At 37.3% G+C, this 21,352-nt stretch overlaps 1 protein-coding gene across 1 annotated transcript in view; it reads left to right on the top strand.

Moving 5' to 3' along the window:
* Positions 1 to 21,352, top strand: part of cfap61 (cilia and flagella associated protein 61) — a 177,344-nt gene that overhangs the window by 130,618 nt on the left and 25,374 nt on the right. Inside the window, exons 22-23 of the mRNA XM_072267103.1 lie at positions 6,728 to 7,055; positions 12,718 to 12,809. Of these exons, the coding sequence (XP_072123204.1) occupies positions 6,728 to 7,055; positions 12,718 to 12,809 (420 nt within the window). The remainder of the gene's footprint in view (positions 1 to 6,727; positions 7,056 to 12,717; positions 12,810 to 21,352) is intronic.

Raw genomic sequence — 21,352 nt, 5'->3', positions numbered from 1 at the left:
TTCACCACAGTTCAACTGGCTGGCTGTTATTTTCCTTCTTTTAATGAAATGCAAGAAACGGAACAACTGGATTGGGCAAGGACAATGATACAGATTAAAGTTTTAAAAAATGCCTATGGCTTAAGAAATAATGAGTTTGAAACATAAATCAGGGGACGATATAGTACGTCTTGTATAAATTTAATTACAAGCTCGGTATAGTTGCAAATCAAAGATCCCAGACTGGAAAGCTTTAGAAAATGTCAAGGAATTTGTTAGAATAAATTACAGTGTTAACAAACAACATGATTACAGTACCAGAATAAAGAGATTTTAGCATGGTTGATCAGCTGGAGGATATAATACTGGCAGATACAAGGTAAAGCAAAAGATGAAGGATTCTGGGAGGAACAGTCTACAGATCATTTGATTTAGTTATAGGCAAGGGGATACAAGGAAGAAGCACATGCCAAAAATTTAAGTAGTACAAACATGAATAGTTCAGTTGGCCCTTCACACTGTGCTGCCATGTAATAAGTTTACCTCAGTGCCACTTTCATGTTATCCTTAATGTTTTATTCCCTAAATATCCAAAAAAAAACAATCAATCTCTGCCTTGAACATACTCAGAGACTGAGCCTCCACAGCACTTTTGGTTAGTGAAGTTTTATTATTCGCCATGTAAAAATTCCTTCTGATCTTGGTAATTTTTCCTATGTCTAACACTAGAGGGCATCGGTTTAAGGTGAGAGAGGGATCTGAGAAGCAAATTTTTCCCCAGAGGGTGGTGGATATATGGAATTAGTTGCAAGAAGTTGTAGAGGCAGTAATAATTGCAATGTTTAAAATACATTTAGACAGATATATGGATAGGAAAGGTTTAGAGGGATATGGCCCAAATGCATGGAAGTGGGACTGGCTCAAGTAGACAACACGGTAGGTGAGGAATGAGTTGGGCCAAATGGCCTGTTTCTGTGCTTTATAACTCTATGGCTCTATGTATGGCTGACACCCTCTTCCCTTCATACTCCATCCAGGAGAAACATTTACTTCGTCAAGCCAGATAAGAATTTTGTACATTTAAGTTATTGTGCCTTTTGTTCTTCTAAATTATAGCTAGCTTGGTCACGCAAATAAAAACAGCAAGTTCTGGAAATATTCCGTTGTTCCATGCAAAGAGAAAGTGGGCTAAGAATTCAGGTCAATGATCTTTCATTGGAACTGGAGTGAGAAAAGAAGTGCATTTTAAGATGCCAAGGGAGGGAGTGATGGAGAGAAGCAATGGAATTGTCCAGGTGGCACAAGGCTTTCAAATCTTCTGATCAGACAGCGGCGCGTTCAATCGTAGCGGCTTCTACAGGGTCAACCAAAAGGGTTACTTTCTTTTTTAAGCATATTTTTATGATCACAAGAGCCAGCTGGACATTAAGAACTTAAAGTACTGCAGGTCTACCCCATCAACAAGTTTCTTGTTGGTGGAGAAACTGAAGGAGCTGGACTTCATGCTGCTGACTGCATCAGCAAGGCATCAGAGAAGTTGAGGCACAAAGGAGGTGTGCAGTCTAACAGCAAGTGATCAGCTTAGACACTTTTCTTATGATCGTAAAACTTTGTTGGACGTTGTTAATGTGGAATACTGCAAGTCCGATTCACTGATTTGTTGGCAGACAGTGGGGGAGCTACATGTCCTCAGTCATAGCGAGGACAAGTACTCAAGCCAGGTATTGTCTGTTTACAGCCACTCAGAAGAGAGGCGTCAAAGACAGTATGCTCGAGCGGGGACAGTATGTAAAGCATCCAAGCTAGAGTCATTGCTGCCCCAGTGTTCAACTGGCAGAAGATGAGCCATGTTGTGTTTGTTTACAGATTGCTACAATATTCATGGACTCAGGATCCTAGGCTATATTATTTTTATGACTGTATTTTACTGATATCTTGTATGTGCTTACTATCTTATATGTGTTGTATGTGCCTTTTGCTGTGATGCTGTATGTGACTGTTGGTATTGTATTTTGCATCTTGGCCCCAGAGTAACACTATTTTCTTTGGCTGTATTCTTGAGTATTCATGTATGATTGAATGACAATTAAACTTAAACTAAACTTCACAGCCATCTAAATGATATATGAATAAAGGAATTTAAAGGAAGAATGAAAAGAAAAAACATTGGATCTGTGAGAGGTAGAGTACTGTAACTATTGGAAATCTGAAACAAAGAGAAGGTTAAAAAATACCAACAAATCAGGCAGTATCTGTAGAGAGGAAAAACTATGGCAGTTCTGATAAAAGCTGTTTTTCTCCCCATAATATTTATCTGTTGAATGTTTCCAACATTCTCTTTTGAATAAGATTTGCAACCAATGGTATATCCTGCCCCCACCATGCTTCTTTTTATTAATTCCCTCTCTAACTGCTTTAGTTAGCTTTGAAAGCATTGTGTCACCTTGCACTCAGTGGCCATTTTATTAGATACTCTTGTACATCTGCTCATTAATACAAATATCTAATCAGCCAATCATGTGGCAGCAACTCAATGCATAAAAACATACAGACATGTTCAAGAGGTTCAGTTGTTGTTCAGACCAGATATCAGAATGGGTAAGGAATGTGACCTAAGTGACTTTGACCATGAAATGATTGTTGGTGCCTGATGGGGTGGTTTGACTATCTCAAACTGCTGAGTTCCTGGGATTTTCACATTCTACACTGTCTAGAATCATAGAACAGTACATCATAGAAACATCCACACTTGCGATGAGTGAAGAATTTCCCCCTCATATTCATTTTAAACATTTCACCTTTCACCCTTAACCCATGACCTCTGTAGTCTCACCCAACCTTAGTAGACAAAGCCTGCTAGCATTTACCCTATACCCCTCATTATTTTGTATACCTCTATCAAATTTCCCCTCAATCTTCTACATTCTAGGGAATAAAGTCTTAACCTATTCAACCTTTTACTATAACTCAGGTCCTCAAGTTCTAGAAACAACCTTATAAATTTTCTCTGCACTCTTTCAATCTTAGTTACATCTTTCCTGTAGGTAGGTGATCAAAGCTGCACACAATGCTCAAAATTAGGCCTCACCAACATATTTTAGAATTTCAACATTACATACCAACTCCTGTACTCAATACACTGATTTATGAAGGCCAATGTGCCAAAAGCTTTCTTTAAGACCCTATCTACCTGTGACGCAGCTTTCAAGAAATTATGCATCTGTATTCCAGATCCTTCTGTTCAACTACACTCCTCAGTGTCCTACTGCTCATCAGGTAAGACCTACCCTGGTTGGTCCACACAAAGTGCAACACCTCATACTTGTCTACATTATGCTCCATCGGCTATTTTTTAAGCCCATTTTTCCAGCTGGTCCAAATCCCACTGCAAGCTTTGATAGTCTTCCTCGCTGTCCACTACACCCCCAATCTTGGTGTCTTCTGCAAATTTGCTGATCCAGTTTTCCACATTACCATCCTGAACATTAATATAGATGACAAACAACAGTGGACCCAGCTCCGATCCCTGCAGCATGCCGCTAGTCCCAGGCCTCTAGTTAGAGAGGCAGCATCTACAACCACTCTCTGGCTTCTTCCCTGAAGCCAATGTCTAATCCAATTTACTACATTATCTTAAATAGCCAGCAACGGAATCTTTTTGACCAATGTCCCATGTGTACCCTGCCAAAAGCCTTACTGAAGTCCATGTAGACAACTTTCCTGGTAACTTCCTTGAAAAACTCTATCAGACAGGTTAGACATGACTTAGCACATCAACAGCATGGAGATTACTGCTCTTTTTGAAACTACAACTTGACTTTTTATTCTTTTTCTCTTCCCTGAGCTGTCCATTTATTTTTGTCTGCGTGACATGCGATTTGCATATGTCCTACTTTGTTGCATTTGCTTCAAGTTCCACTTTTAAACCTGCATTGGCCTGGTGTGTGTGAGCTCCTGCCACAACAGTAACACTATTTGTTCAGCCATGCAGGTTTCCATTTAAACGTTGTAATTTTATTCAAGCTCACTGTCAATCCTGACTCCAACTCAATTGCATCTTTGTCAGCTGTTTCCATTGATACAGCGGTTCCAACTGCTCTTTGAAATACACATTATGCTTCAGTGAGTTGCCATTTTTAAATGTTTTCTTGTTAGATTCCACAAACCATACAATTTCTCACTGCATCATTAAGCCCATCACTGAACAGGCAATTCATGGACAATCTCTTCAATTTAACTACATAAGCTGAAATGGATTCCCCTTCATAAGTTGAATCAAAAGGAAACCTAAAGTGTTTTTACAATCAACAATGGTTTTGGTTCTAAATGTTCCTACGTTACTTTCATGAGATCAGCATAGCTGATATTGGCTGATTTGGTTGGAGCAGTTAAACTTCTATGTAAACTGTATGCTTTTTACAAATTGCACTCAGCAAAATATGCACTGGTTTCCTATCAGCTATACCATTTGCTTTAAAATACTGCTCAATTCACTTAGTATACATCAGCCAGTTACCTGTTGTGCAATCAAATGTGACTATCTTTCTGATGTAGCCAGGTATTTCTGCTTTATTTATTTATTATTATTATTATTGCCTGGTATTCACTGTTTATGAACCCATGATTTCATCCATTTTTATGCCTGTTTTTTTTTAACTCCACCATCTTTTTCTCCCTCTTCCGGAAAAAAAAGTGTAGCATGTTTTTTTCCAACTTGAATGTCTTGCTGTGCTTGAACAGGTAGGCAGTTGGCTCTGGTTCATTTAAAACTTACTCATTGCAACTATTATGTTTTGTAACTCCAAGACGCAAAACTAATTGAAAGAAAAAACAGAGGAGCCAGGAATAACTCATGTTCATGTAGCTTTACTTCATTGAGGTGCACACATAATGAGGTGGCATAATGATATATGCCATTCACGTACTTTTACATATAGCCCTTAATGAATTCTGTAAACTACGGAGTGCTTAATCAAAAAATATATTTACCATATTACTCAAATATTAATGAAATATTATTACACAACCCCTATGGCCAATACCTCTCCTCTGTAAAGCCTCAATGAACGGAAGCCTCAATTCCTCACTCCAACACTAGCCCAGTTACTTCTTTTAAGTATTCGCTTTGTTTAAACTCTCCCTCCCTCTACACAATCGGATGACTCCTTGGGACTGTGGCGCGCAATATGTGTCAATTGTCCCCACTTGCTTCATTTAAACTCCCCCTACGCTATCTGATGACTCCTCGGGAATGTGGTACACAATATTTACAGAGATTGCAGAAAATGGTGTGGAAAGGATTTTAAAAAATCCAGTGAGCGGCAGTTCCGTGGGCAAAAACGCCTTGTTAATGAGAGAGATCAGAGGAGAAAGTCCAAACTGGTTCAAGCTGATAGGAAGGTGACAGTAACTCAAATAACCTCATGTTACAACAGTGGTGTGCAGAAGAGCATCTTTGCATGCACCTTGAAGTGGATGGACTACAGCAGCAGAAGACCATACTGGGTTCCACTTCCGTACCTAATATACTGGCCACTGAGTATATCTCCACCCTACCAAGGATAATCCCTTTGCAATTGAAGAACACAAGTTCTCCACCTCCCCTAACACCCCCTCCCCCACTGCTAACTCTGCAATGTAGAATAAGCTTCTTTTCTCATTTCTACAGTTGTGATGGAGAGCCATTGACCTGCAGTATTAATTCTCTTATTCTTGCCTGCTCTCCCATTCTCTCTCTTTCCACTGCTATATGATCTGTTAAGAATTTCCAATTCTTTGTGTTTATATCAGATTTCCAGGATCTGCAGTTCTTTGATCTTCAAGTTATATTCTTCCATGGACCGGGGAACAAAGTATTTTCCAGCTGGAGCCTTATCAGGGCTCTATATAGTTATAATGAGTGATTTTAATTTTCACGTAAATTGGGAGAAGCACTATTAGCTGTGGCAGTGAATTTTCAACTTGTATTCTGGAAGAGTTATTAGATCAAGGTGTTTTAGAACTGATAACAGGCCATTTACTGAGAAACAGTAGTTAATAATCTGTGCTTTCAAATTGTAATCATATCTGTGAATTTAATAATAGAGTTTGAGAAAGAGGGACTTTCAAAATCATAATGTGTTATAAATAATATAAACTTTGAATGATAAGTGAATTGGCAAAAGATAGTTGGAATAAGCAGTCAGTGTATAAACGCTAGAGGTCAACAGCAGGAAGTACTTTTTACATTATAACACTAGTATATTCTAAAATCCAAATGTGCAACTCATGTAATGCATGGAGTCAAATCACAGGAAATCAGCGAAATTTAGGTAAACATCAAATTAAATCATTCAGGGCTTGTAGAAAGGTAAAAAAATAATGATATCTAATGGAATGTTAATGTCCTTCTCAAAATGTGTTCAGAACGTATTGAAGCTGAAAATTGGTAAGCTATATTTTAGTTTGTTATATGTGGATATTTAGTAAGCTATTTAAAGAAAAAAAAACTATATTTCAGTTTTACAGACCCAGGGCACTGAAAGCTAGAGGGGGAAAAATAGTCTTGAAGGGAGCACATTATGATGTTTGCTGATTTTTGTCCTGGACTGTCATAGTCAATGATGAAAATTTCAATGCAGCTATAAACTGAAAATCCAATCTGAATACACTATATTCTCATAAACTGCAGTAGGTTAAAGCTGGAATGTTGGATTAGTAGAGTATGGAGAATAGTGTCTTAGATTAATATGTTTTTGTGTTTTTACAGGCTTTCTTTAACTTTGACAAGAAGAAAGTGGATTATGATGCCTTCAGGGCCATAAATAAAGCTTGCCTGGTCTTTGATGGAAAACTAGTAATTGACTCTACTTTTCATACCAATGACATAACAATTAGAGCTGCAGGACCACTTACCAAATACTCTCGTCGTTATCATGCTGACCAGTGGTCTCATGAAAATTTTAATTCAAAGGAAATTGGATTTCAGCTAGCTGCACTCATGCTGCATCTCTTTGATCCAACTCTGGAACAAATGACTCAGCCACCGGCAGAGCTAGATCTCCTTGTTCCCACTTACACTGGATGCAAAGTCAGAGGTATGTTGCTGAAATACTGTATATTTGAACTTGTATTCAAAGAGTCTGTAAATCATTTGTAATAAATTTGCCCAGAATTTGCAACCACCATCGCTCACCACTGGTATACTAACAAAGCCTGTACTTACCTAATGCAGTGCACATGACAAGAAGTTGTGGCCTGATATCAGTTCAAGCCTTGTTCATGAATGTCGATAGGGGTTTCTGTGATTTAGTAGGGTCTTGATTGGTTGGAGGCTGTGGGGTGCTGAACAAGGCCCGAAACATCGAATGTTTATTCATTTCTGTAGATGCTGCCTGACTTACTGAGTTCCTCCAGCATTTTGTGTATGTTTCCTTGGATTTCCAGTCTCTGCAGATTATCTCACGTTTGTGAATGGGTGTAAGCTGGGTGTATGAATACTAGGATTTTTTTTATTATAGATGTCAAAAGTATTTTTAATAAATTAAATTTTAATAACTTTTGAAACTTGTAAAAAGCAAAAACACTAAAATGCATAAACACGTAAATACTTTAAGATCTCTGCAAATGTTTACAGACAGTTAAAAGGTACCAGGTTCAATCTGATTCAGGACATTTGTATGAATGTTAGCATAGATGGGAGGAGATTGCTGCAAAAACCCTTACCCACTCTGGATTCCATGATGAGAGGTAACCCTGCTTCTCTTGTTGAATAATTCCAGCAGCTTCTTGTTTTTCATAACTTAGGATTGAAGACTAAAGGATTGAAATCACTGTATTACTAACTGATTCTCATGGAAAATATAATCTGTGAAATGAACATGTGACTGAGGTTGTGTGAGAAAAAGGAATAGCCTTTTTGTGAATAGAAGTGAGGCTGCAGAATGATTTGGACTAGCTATGGTAAAATATAGTTTAAATATGATTAGCCCTTCACACAGCACAATTTCAGGGAAGTTGCAATAATCATTGGTTGTTCAGTGAATAAATCATGCCAAAAGGCTAAAACCTGAAGTTAAAATACTGTTGTGAAGTCAGTGGGAAGAATTCCATACTAAAACAATGTCACTGCCATTAACAATTCTGATGAAAAGCCTTGGGTTGTGTTTCCTTTGTAGCACTAAGATGACTAGAAATGATCATAATTTTGTACTTTTTTTCTGGATTTGGTCTTTCACAGATAGACAGCACTGTTTTCCTTCCAATGCAGTGAGAATTATACTGAGGAGTATAAGTGGCAAAAAGAATGAAATGATGAAAGATGACAATTTTATTGATCTTATTCAGGATACTGTTTTGCAATCACTTTCACCGTAACCAGCAAAGGAACAAGATGTATTAGTTTTGATAATGAGCAATAAACCAAATTTTCTGATCATTTATCTAATAGTAATCATTATATGATTGTCTTCAATGTAGCATTTCAAAAGGGAAGGAGACAAAATGGCAGCAAAGATTCTACACTCAGCTAAGGTTCAATTGTATGCAGTGTGACTGATACTATTCACATTAAATTGTGCAAATCTGCTAGTGGATAAGATTATAGAAAATCAGGAGATGTCAGTAAAGAATTTAACATGATACATGGTTAAGAGACAAGAACTAAAGCTGCCAAGAAAAGGTATAGACTATATCAGCAAAAAAAAACTTACAAAATAAAAAGTGAAGGCGATGCAACTGATGGCAAGAGCTACAAACTGGGACTGGAAGAAACAGAGCATATTGTAGTCAGACCACTTGTGAAAAACAGTGAACGGTTCTGAGTGATTCAATTTGGAAAATGTAGCATGCATAAAGAGGAGTATGCTCCAGACTTACCAAAAATGATAATTGAACTCAACTAGTAAATTTAAAGAAAAGTTAAGGAAGGTACAGTAGGTTACATTCCCTTGAATTCAGAATGTTTTTAGGGTTGGTTTAATGGAGGTATTCAAGGTACTAATGGGAACTGTGTAAACAGAGAGGGACAATGGTACAGTTAAACAATTAGATCCAAATCTTTCAAGAGTGAAGTTTCAAAACATTTCCTGATGCAATGGGTAGTAGATGTTTCAAACTCTTTTCCAGATATGATTGTTGACTCTGGGTTGATTGTTATTATTAAATCTGAAATAGATATTTATTAACCAAAGGTTCCAAGGTTGTGGTATAAATCTATGATAGACTGGGCATAACCTTATTATATGGCAGAACAAACTAAAAAATATTAAATTTCCTGGCTCTATTCCTAAATGCCTATGAACTATTCAAATTTCATGCAGAAGACAATTAGTTCATGGAACAATTTTTTTGCAAAATGTCCATCATCCATACTGTAAATCTAGAATGAAATGGTTACAGACATTCATCTAGTGTTCTATGCCTTAATTTCATCAATGTTGCTGGTAAATTGTTGCATAGTTCCTTTAAATTGTTATTTACAAACAAAATGCTGAAAATAGGTTGCATTCAAGATGGGTATGGTTTTGCAGATGTGCACATTTGTAATATTGTGCCATATGCAGAGTAGAGGCAATAATCTTGCTCCACATATTAAGTGGACTTCCTAGACACATACTGTATACCATCTTAGGCCATGCCTTCAATTTTCTTAGAAATGGCATAAAAGTTCTTTTGCTAATAGATTGGACCTGCTAAGCATCTTTTCTTGTTTGTACTTCATTATAAATCTTCTCTGCACATAGATTAGTAAATGGTTTATTTTGCCAAAAGTCTATTGTTTAACTTGTAGACTACTGGTGGTGAGTGTTTACATTTTATTTGTTTAAGAACATTTTGGAGCAAGAATCTAATGTCGTATCAGCTGAAATTCCATTATATAAAAAAAACAGGATAAAGACAAACTTTCTGATCGACCTTGACTAATTTACAAACAGTAATGATAATTAAGTTAAGTTCCAGGGATTTTTTTTGTGCCAATTCACCATATTTTTGGACCTTTCTTGTGTTTTTTTCTATGCTTTTACTTGCCAATTATACTTGAATTAGGGAGAATTACAAAGCAAATGATTTTATAGTTGCTACTGGATGAAGTAAAAGAGTATTATGTCCAGTTAAATAGTTATAGCCAGTTGGAAAATTTCACCAAATTTATTGCTAAGCGACTTGAATTGTAGTAATTAAAGTTCTTTCTTCATATTAATCTGTAATCATGGCATTGGTTAACACTTCAAGCTGCTTGCTGGAAATGCAATTACTTATGTCATTTCTGTAGTCAACATGCTACATCTGGTCATCTCACTCAATATAACACCTCATTAACATCTTATTTCAGTCACACAGGCTTTTCTCCATCACCTATATAGCAATAATCTTGCTTCATTCCTATGCCTTATTTCTAGTAAATGTTTGACACCTTTGAACAGGGTATCATATTAAAATTGGCCGAGCATGCATCTGCTGAGCCTAGTGAAATTTAAATTTGGTGCAGATGAATCCTAGTTAAAAAGGAAGCAGAATATGGTAATACTACTGCAAATTAAATGATTGTGTTACACAGGCTGCACAGATTTCATTGGAATCAAGCCTCATTGTTCTGCTCTAAGCCCTTTTTAATCTTAGCTTCCTAACATTAAAAATGTATCTGGCATTTAGAAGCAAGTGAGTTAAAATAGGAAATCACAAAGCTCTGCTGTGTTGTATGGAGACCAAAGAAGAAGCTAGCATCTGTCTTCATTGAGAATTTGAGCATAACCGGTCCTTAATATAATAATCACCATCAATGTACTTGAGTCTCAAATCATGACCATCTTATTAGAAATATGTTTTCAAAATTTTTAAATTATAATATTAAGAGTGCTAGTTATTTTTGTACTGAAGTTCAAGAAGTGTAATATAACTTTATTTTAGAATATCTATTCTTGTGTGAAGCACATATTCAAAATGCTAATATCATCCTGAAAGGCAATAAATAACTTTAAATGTTAATTTTCATTACAGTATCCTTACTATACAGGTTCCTTAAATGTTTTAAGATCACACTCACTTGACAGAAACTATTTGCTTCCTCAAAAAGTATCTCTTGGAAAACTAAACAGCTTAGAAAAAAAAAGGCCAGAAATTAATTTGCTAACTCAGACTTGTATTGACCTCAGCAATCAGCACTGAAGTGATGATACTAACTGCTGGCCTGTAAGGAAGCTGTCCACAAAAACTTAGTTACCTATTCTGACATTAGATACCAGTTGTAAAGATCATTGATGCTCAGCAACAATATTAACTTCCAGCAGATTGAACAGGCAATCACACTGAAGATAAGTCTTAAAAAAAAAAGCAAGAATAAAGATTGGAACATAAAATAAGTTAAGACAGTAGCTGTGGTATCACAGACTTAAAAAACCCCCCACCAAATGGTGAAATAAACATGAGAAAAATGGTACTCAACACCTATAAAGTTGGATATTTTCATGCACCATTTTTGTTTATTACAATCTCAATTTCAGAATTGAGCAGAATATTTCAAGAATTTTTACAGTAATAGATCATAAATGCATGAAAATCTTGACAGTTCACTTAATTTCAAAGATTATGTTCAAGAAGTTGCTAAATAATACATATTTGGGAAGAACATAAGTACTAATTGTGGCTTCTGGATTCCCACATTTACAGAGATCACTATCATGTTCTTAGAGCAATGAAAGCATATGCTGTCAGTTTGTGGGAAAAGATTGTTTTTCTACTAGAATTTATATGAATTATAAAAACAATGAATCCAACTTAAGATTGCTGGTTATAAATTCCTCACTAACTCTCTTTTAAGCCAATTTCTCTATAACTACTTTTACCCTACCTACCTCTCCCTTAACTTGTATTTTACTGATAATACTCCTTGCTAAAAGAATCCAGCGATTACCACCCCAGAACCTTATACAGAATGCAATATCTCCACTGAAGTGCATACTAATGAGATAAACAATTAGATAAACACAATATGCTCTTCTTGCATTGAATGCAGTGCTTGAAAATATACCTTTCATGATAATTTTTATATAATTCAGTAAAGCATAGTGAATATGTTTCCATTGGAAATTAAACAAAAGTGCAATCTTTTCAAGCTTTGTTACTAAATCAAGTTCCAGTATGGAGCATATTCACAGAAGCACCATGACAGCTGTGATCCTGCTGGTAGCACACAGCAGGGAAGAAGCATGAGATTGTTAAAATAAATCCCTCTTAGAATAATTTCTCATTTTCAGCTTCATACAGCAGACCTTAAAAACGCATTATTTTTCTGTGATATTTGTTTTTGACAGTTTTTTTTTATTCAAAGGTGAGATTCTCCCTTTAGCTTATAGTCACTATGGGTCTCATGCCAATTGCAGTCATGAGGACAGGTGGGTGACTTGCTCCAGGCCTCTGCAGTTTTGGGCTGTGACAGCAGCTGGGAAGTGCCTGAATGTTATCTTGGGTTAGGTTTCTCTCCAATTTCTCCCCCATTCTTTTGGGAATTGCCTGGATCAGTTCATCTAATATATACCCCCTACCCGGTACCTTGCCTGAATTGCCACAATAACGTTATTGAGAATAGGAACTTGAGATCAAATCCAAATGCTACCATACCACATTTGTTTAAATCACAATGCTATAAAATTCAGTATAAAATTATTCATTATGATTTAAATATTATCTTCTGTTTTAATTTTCATTTTCGTACTATTTGAAAAAAGTCTGTAAATTGTGTTTCTCCTTATTTTAACACAGAATGTAATCTGCCAGGAGAATACCATTACCTGCATATTTCTAAACCAGGATTAATGCGTTGTCAGGATAGGCAGAAGGAAAAACCGGAGTATGTAAGTATTAATTACTAGATAGGAACATTGATTTTATTTGCTAGTGGGCTACAAAACACCTCAACAAATTTGAAAATTAAATAATCTATATTAAAAGTGGTTCAATCTGACATTTTTTTGATCCAATTAAATGCATCTTCATGCAGAGAACATTCATGGATTTGTAGATTTACAGTAAAGAGGCCATTCAATGTTTAGGACCTGTTCCAGCTCTCTGTAAGATTGGTCTACTTAATTCCAACACCCTGTCCTTTCCCTTATCATAAAAAAACAAGAATAGGACTAAACCTTCGAGTCCCTTGAGCTTGCCTGGCCACTCACATTTATGGCTAATCTGCACACTGACTTTGTCAGAAAGTCCTTCCTCATTTCTCACCTGAATGGCTTGGCTCTAATTTTAAACATTATTTGCTCTAGATTTTTTTTACTCATTTTTCCATATGCCCTATCATTTCTTGCTGAAATTCTATAAAGCAAGCCCTTTATCTTTTATACACGAGATGAAATGAGTGTAGTTTTTATTACTTCACCTTATAATTCAATCCTTGAAGCCTTCCTTTAAAAAGGTTATTCCAACATTTTGCAGTGCTTTATTCTAGTTGTAGTCTAACAGGAATTATTTTATTTTCTAAAAAAATCTATTGCTAAACTTTCTCTTGTGTATTATAGATTTATAGTTATAAATGTTAACAAACCATTAGACTTTATGATGATTTCTTTGTAACAGACATCTACATACATGTACAAAGGCCCCCAAATCTCTCTGGTAACTTTTCAGTTTAAATGATACTCGTATGTAATTTTAGTCCAAATTTATGACTTCACGCTTAACTGTGTGAAAATCCATCTCTCAGAATCCATACATTTTTTTTAGTGAACATATGAACAGACTCAATATGAACAATGCTGCAAATGATCCAATAAAAAGTGTATCGGAAGATTACTAAGTATATGAAGCAGTTAATCCTCTATATTTTATGTATTTAACAGTTTACCTCAGTTATACTTCTTTGATTTTTCACTGAGAGGCAACTCAAAACAAATTGTAAATCATTGCCACAGTGGAATATTCAGGTGACTCCAATCCTGTCTCTGCAAGAGTGTGAAAATGCATACAAGAATTATTAGCTAATCTCGGCCTGGAGACTAAGCTGGACAATAGTAGATCTGTTAATGTACCATAATTTTATAAATGAAAGAAAAACTAAATTAAACTGCATGTTGATATTCTTTGAAGAAATATAGAGTTATGTTTTACGTTGTCACAATGCTCTGTAGGTTATAGAAAGCCTACTAAGGTCACGTCCTCAGTTGTTGGCACTAACCAGCCAACATATTTTGTGGCACATTGGTGGTTAAAATTATCCAGTAAGGAAGTTGGCTTAGCCAAAAACAGCATGAAATGTCATCCAGAAATTCTAATCATATTTTGTTGAATCTAATGATAGATTGCTATTATATTGGGAGATTTATTAAGAACGCAGCCTCTGATGCTGAACCAAATAATTTCTAACACTGTTTTGCAGGAAACATAGTCTGCAGGTGGAGAAAAGACTGACATTTTTTTTCTAGTAATGCTAATTGACTTGCTCATGTGAAACTGATCTCTCACAGCCATAAGGTTCATCACCTTTAGCACTCTCAGAGGCAGTTCACATTGTACTTCCATTCCCATAAAGATGAGCATCTGCTATTTTGTAATAGCCATTTCCACTTTTGTGTTTAATAAGTACACATCTTCATTCATCACTGAAGGAAATACAAAATTAATTTGTATTTTTTGTGTTAAAATACCAATTATACCGAATTCCAAAAAGTAAAAGTTGTATTATCTATAATTTCATGTTAAGTAAATTCTTTTGCCATGCACACAGTTATAACAAAACTATTTCCAAAGCTCCATTGCTTTAAAACAATGTACAATTAATTCTACTATTATGACTTTATAATAAAAAGCTATATACATGATGTCCTTAGAAATCATGTATATTTTAACAAAACACTATAACAGACATGTTTAAATATACAATATAATAATATTATGGTGCATTGGGATAATCATTAGGTTGTGTGATATCGTGTTTCAGTTAGGGTCTATTTTTCTACATTTCACTTTAAAAAAGATACCTTGAGGCCTTTTGCCGATTGCAAACACGAGGGTCCGATTCGTCACCGTTAATGCTCAGACTTTCTGATATAACTTCATATTAAATGAACAAATTAGGAAACAACATGAAATCAATTAATAATGACAAAAGAACAAAACTGACAATAAAGGCAGATGTCCAGTATACAGACAACAAAGAAAATTGTGTCCAAAGAGAACACAGAGAGGTTAGAAAAGTTAAAAAAAAAAACAGTGCGGTAAGTGGAGTGGGAGAAGTTTAATTATTAAGGAATGTATAAAGTATTGGTATTCCACTGTAACCAAAATAAATAGAATTGGAATTAGTCTATTATTGTTACATGTACTGAGATACCGTGAAAAACCTGCCTTGACACCGTTCATACAGATCAAATCATGATATAATACATTGTGGTATAACAAGGTAAAATAATAACAGCATGCAGAATAAAATGCCCAGATAAAGTGCAGTGCAGGTAAACAATGTGCAAGGTCACAACAAGGTAGATTCTGTGGTCAAGGGTCCATCTTAATGTAAATAGTACAAGATAAGGCAAGAAATAAAATGCTGGAAGAACTCAGTGGGTCAGACAGCATCTGTGAAGTGAAATAAACAGTCGACATTTCAGGTCAATACCCTTCAAGTGGTTCACACTTCTGCTCCCCCCCCTCCCCTCCCCTCCAATAAAGGGTCCTCATCTGAAATGTCGATATTTCATTTCCTTCCACAGATGCTGTCTGACTCACTGAGTTCTTCCAGCATTTTGTTTATTGCTCCTGTCTCCAATAAGCATCACTTAAAGATAAACAAAATAAATCACAAGAAAGACAGAAATTTTAAACAATTATTTTGCTTTAGTGCTTAATGGGGGGATGAATTAGGTGGTCATCCCTTTAGAAGGATATTTTAAATCACCTAAAAGAAAAATGCAGGAGATTGTTGATGAAGCAGGAATGGATATTGTGAAGATGCTTTCATCTTTCCAAGGTGTAGTTGGAAAAAACTTTGCTTAACTCATTCTTCATACCAGATTCCCAGCGAGACAAATTAGAATCACTAGAAGAGTTGAAAGTGATGCTCCTGGTTAACAAGAGAAGGCAAGTAAAAAGCCTAAAATGATTGTGTATGATAGCCCTGATGTTACAGCAAAAAGCCCACTCCCCATACTTAAAACCTGTGGTCATCAAATGTATCTCAACTAAATCTAGGAGGTCCAGCGGTCCTGGAGTCAACAGATGAGGCCTAAAAGCTGTGCCAATACTTTGAATGGACACAATAACAGACTTCTACGGATGTACTCATGAAAGAATTTGAATGCATGGGAATGCTAGAAGCATGGTGAACTCCACCCAGTAATTCATGGCACATTCCTCCCCACCACTGGTGGTATCTACAGGTACTGCTGCCATAAGAAGAAACAACATCAAAGATCCCCACCATCTGGTTCATGCCATTTCCTCACAGCTACTGTTAGGCAGCAGGTACGGAAGCCTAAGTGCCACACCACCAGATTCAAGAACAACTACTACTCTTCAATCTATCAATTTTTGAACCAACCAGCAAAACTAATCACCACAATTTAGAAACATTATGATCCCTTTGCACTAGAATGGACATTTTTTGTTCCAATTGTGTTCTTTCTTGTGGGGGGGGAGGTGTTTAATTTCTGTTTCTCATGTGAAAGTTGCTTATATGTTGCAATTTGCCTGACAGCTGATGCAAGTAATCTTTTCATTGCATCTATGTACAGTATACATGTATGTACTTGTGCAAGTGAGAAATAAATTTGGGCCAGAACAAGTCCTGCCCACAAAGGAAAGCTCCTGTGGAAAAATAACAAAAGAATAAAAAAACAAAAATACAACTAATTGCAGACATTAAATGAATTATAGAGATAAAATCAAAGTTTGAATTTTACCTTTTTTTTAATCCCTGCAATCCCCTTTGAAATCCACAGATCAAGCTTAGTGCAGGATCTTGCTCTGCTACTGGATGCAGGATAATCTGGTGCTAGTATAAAGCCAGGAAATGGCCAGTAGGCCAGGTACTTGCTCATGAAAAGGAAAAAGAAATTATGTGACATGCACAAAACGCTGGAGGAACTCGAGGGAAGAGGAAGGGGGAATTACCAGAAGTTGGAGAAATCCATGTTCATGCCACCAGATTGGAGACTACCCAAATGATGTATGTGGTGTTGCTCCTCCAACCTCAGAGTGCCCTTAGCCTGGCAGGAGATAAGATCGTGGACTAACATGTCGGAATGGGAACGGGGAGGAGAATTGAAATTAAAATGGCTGGCCACCAGGAAGTCCTACTTTTTGCAGATGTAGAGAAAGTGCTCAACAAAGCGGTCGCCCCCCCAATCTAAGTTGGGTCTCAAAAATGTAGAGGCGGACACATCTGGATGCAGTAGGCGACCCCAACAAAGTCACAGGTGAAGTGTAGCCTCACCTAGAAAGACTACTGGGGCCCTGAAATAAAGGTGAGGGAGAAGGTGAATGGACAAGTGTACCACTTCCTTCCACTTGCAGGGACGAATGCCAGGGGGGAGATTAATAGGGATGGATGAATGGACAAGGGATGGATGGAGCAATCCCCATGGAAAGTGTAGGGTGGAGGAGAGGTAAAGATGTGTTTGGTGGTAAGGTCCTGTTGAAGATGGCAGAAGTTGCAGGTTGGAGTAGTCACACCTCATCTTCCATCTGGGAAGCCTCCAACCTGATGGCATGAATATTGATTTCTCCAGCTTCTGGTAATTTTTTCTTTCCCCTTCCCTCTTTTCTATTCCCCACTCTGAGCCTCTTTTTACCTCTTCTCTTTTCATCACCTGCCTATCACCTCCTCCTGGTGCCCATCCTCTTTCCCTTTCTCCCACGGTCCATTCTCCTCTCCTATCAGATTCCTTCTTCTCCAGCCCTTTACATTTCCACCTATCACCTCCCAACTTCTTACTTCTTCCTCCTCCTCACTCACCTGGCTTCACCTATCATCTTCTAACTTGTATTCCTTGCCTTTCCTCTCACCTTCCTTTCTGGCTCCCTCCCCCTTCCTTTCCAGTCCTGATGAAGTATCTCGACCCAAAGTGTCAACTGTTTATTCATTTCTCTCGATGCTGCCTGATTTGCTAAGCTTCTCCAGCATTTTGTGTGCATTGCTGTGGATTTCCAGTATCTGATGTTAAAGAAATAATGTATATAATTCTAATGCGGTCTACCACATTAGTTGTGAGATACTTCTTTCCAGAAATTCCCTCCCTCTCATAACAAGTAGCACAGATGCTGCAGAAATCCTGCAAATGCCTATCAACTTTGATTGTGGCAGACTGATCATCAGCAGATTGTGAAGGGTGCCATGGGAGATCTTGAACAGTTGGAGAGCTTTGGATGAGAGTGCAGATTATCATCTTGGAAGCAGAGGTCATGGAATCAGTGGACGATCATGTGAATGAGGAGTTAGGGTTTACAGCTTGGGAAATCTGGCTAAAATTTATTAATGCATTTACAAAAGATGCACAGACATCAGTCAAACACTTCTCTGAACCTACTGTGCCTTTCTAAGAGATTACACCTGGCCATGTACCTTGATAGCTTTTCTGTCTGATCCTCTTGTTTCTTGGAAGAACAACAGACTTTTTTTTAATATAGAGGCACATAGTCTTCTTAGAAGCTTTTGTCAATTGGAAGACCTATTGAGAACAGATTATTCACATCTACCCCAATCTCTAAAAATTCCTCAACTTTGATAAAGGTGGAAGCGGGAAAGGTAGCTTTGGTTTTGAAATTTAAAGCTCTTTCTCAGCTGTCCCAATGCTTTCTCAATGGTAAGGTGACCCATAATGAATGCTGAAAGTACATTTGTAGAATCAACCTGCAGTGGTATGCAAAAGTTTGGGCACCCTTGGTCAAAATTTCTGTTATTGTGAATAGTTAAGTAAGTAGAAGATGAACTGATCTCCAAAAGTCATGAAGTTAAAGATGAAACATTCTTTTCAACATTTTAAGGAAGATTAGTGTATTATTTTTGTTGTGTACAATTTTAAAGTGGAAAAAAAGGAAAAGAGCACCATGCAAAAGTTTGGGCACCCCAAGAGATTTGAGCTCTCAGATAACTTTTACCAAGGTCTCAGACCTTAGCTAGCTTGTTAGGGCTATGGCTTGTTCACAATCATCGTTAAGAAAGGCCAGGTGATGCAAACTTCAAAGCTTTATAAAACCTCAAACCTTGTACCAACAATCAGCAGCCATGGACTCCTCTAAGCAGCTGCCTAGCACTCTGAAAATTAAAATAAATGATTCCCACAAAACAGGAGAAGGCTATAAGAAGATAGCAAAGCGTTTTCAGGTAGCTGTTTCCTCAGTTTGTACTGTAATTAAGAAATGGCAGTTAACAAGAATGGTGGAGGTCAAGTTGAGATCTGGAAGACCAAGGAAACTTTCCGAGAGAACTGCTCATCGGATTGCTAGAAAGGCAAATCAAAAGCCCCGTTTGACTGCAAAAGACCTTCAGGAAGATTTAGCAGACTCTGGAGTGATGGTGCACTGTTCTACTGTGCAGCGACACCTGCACAAATATGACCTTCATGGAAGAGTCATCAGAAAAAAACCTTTCCTCCGTCCTTACCACAAAATTCAGCATCAGAAGTTTGCAAAGGAACACCTAAACAAGCCTGATGCTTTTTGGAAACAAGTCCTGTGGACTGAGAAGTTAAAATAGAACATTTTGGCCGCAATGAGCAAAGGTATGTTTGGAGAAGAAAGGGAGCAGAATTTCATGAAAGGAACACCTCTCCAACTGTTAAGCCCAGGGGTGGATCGATCATGCTTTGGGCTTGTGTTGCAGCCAGTGGCACGGGGAACATTTCACTGGTAGAGGGAAGAATGAATTCAATTAAATACCAGCAAATTCTGGAAGCAAACATCACACCGTCTGTAAAAAAAAGCTGAAGATGAAAAGAGGATGGCTTCTACAACAGGATAATGATCCTAAACACACCTCAAAATCCACAATGGACTACCTCAAGAGGCGCAAGCTGAAGGTTTTGCCATGGCCCTCACAGTTCCCTGACCCAAACATCATTGAAAATTTGTGTATAGACCTCAAAAGAGCAGTGCATTCAAGATGGCCCAAGAACCTGACAGAACTAGAAGCCTTTTGCAATGAAGAATGAACAAAAATCTCCCAAACAAGAATTGAAAGACTCTTGGCTTGTAAACGCTTTCTATAGCCAGCGGTGATACTTGCCAAAGGGGGTGTTACTAAGTACTGACCATGCAGGGTGCCCAAACTTTTGCTTCAGGCTCTTTTCTTGCTATTTTGAAACTGTAAAAGATGGAAATAAAAAAGTAATTTTGCTTAAAATATTAAAGAAATGTGTCATCTTTAACTTTATGCCTTTTGGAAATCAGGTTAGCTATTCACAGTAACAGAAGTTTTGACTGGGGTGCCCAAACTTTTGCATGCCACTGTATCTTTAGTTATCAGAGAGATCCAGCATCATAGAACCATAGAACACTACAGCACAGAAAACAGGCCATTTGGCCCTTCTAGTCTGTGCCAAAACATTATTCTGCTAGTCCCATTGACCTGTATCCAGTCTATAACCCTCCAGACCTCTCCCATCCATGTACCTATCCAATTTATTCTTAAAACTTAAGAGTGAGCCCATCCTTACCACGTCAGATGGCAGCTCGTTCCACACTCCCACCAGTCTCCGAGTGAAGAAGTTCCCCCTAATGTTTCCCCTAAACCTTTCCCCTTTCACCCTAAAGCCATGTCCTCTCGTATTTATCTCTCCTAATCTAAGTAGAAAGAGCCTATTCACATTTACTCTGTCTATACCCCTCATAATTTTGTAAACCTCTATCAAATCGCCCCTCATTCTTCTACGCTCTAAGGAATAAAGTCCTAACCTGTTCAATCTTTCCCTGTAACTCAACTCCTGAAGACCCAGCAAAATCCTATTAAATCTTCTCTGCATTCTTTCAATCTTACTGGTATCCTTCCTATAGTTAGGTGACCAGAACTGTACACAATACTCCATATTTGGCCTCACCAATGTCTTATACAACCTCCCCATAACATCCCAACTCCTATACTCAATATTTTGATTTATGAATGCCAGGATGCTAAAAGCCTTCTTTACAACCCTGTCTGCCTGTTATGCCACTTTCAGGGAATTATGTATCTGAACTCCCAGATCTCTTTGTTCCTCCACACTCTTCAGTGCCCTACCATTTACTGTGTATGTCCTACTTTGATTTGTCCTTCCAAAATGCAACACCTCACACTTGTCTGCATAAAATTCCATCTGCCATTTTCTGGCCCATTTTTCCAGTTGGTCCAGATCCTTCTGCAAGCTTTGAAAGCCTTCCTCGTTGTCCACAACACCTCCAATCTTAGTGTCATCAGCAAACTTGC

This window comes from Mobula birostris, chromosome 8 (assembly GCF_030028105.1).
Source record: "Mobula birostris isolate sMobBir1 chromosome 8, sMobBir1.hap1, whole genome shotgun sequence".
NCBI classification, from domain to species: domain Eukaryota; kingdom Metazoa; phylum Chordata; class Chondrichthyes; order Myliobatiformes; family Myliobatidae; genus Mobula; species Mobula birostris.
The sequence above is the reverse complement of the archived record's forward strand: the minus strand, read 5'-3'. Positions and strand labels throughout refer to the sequence as shown.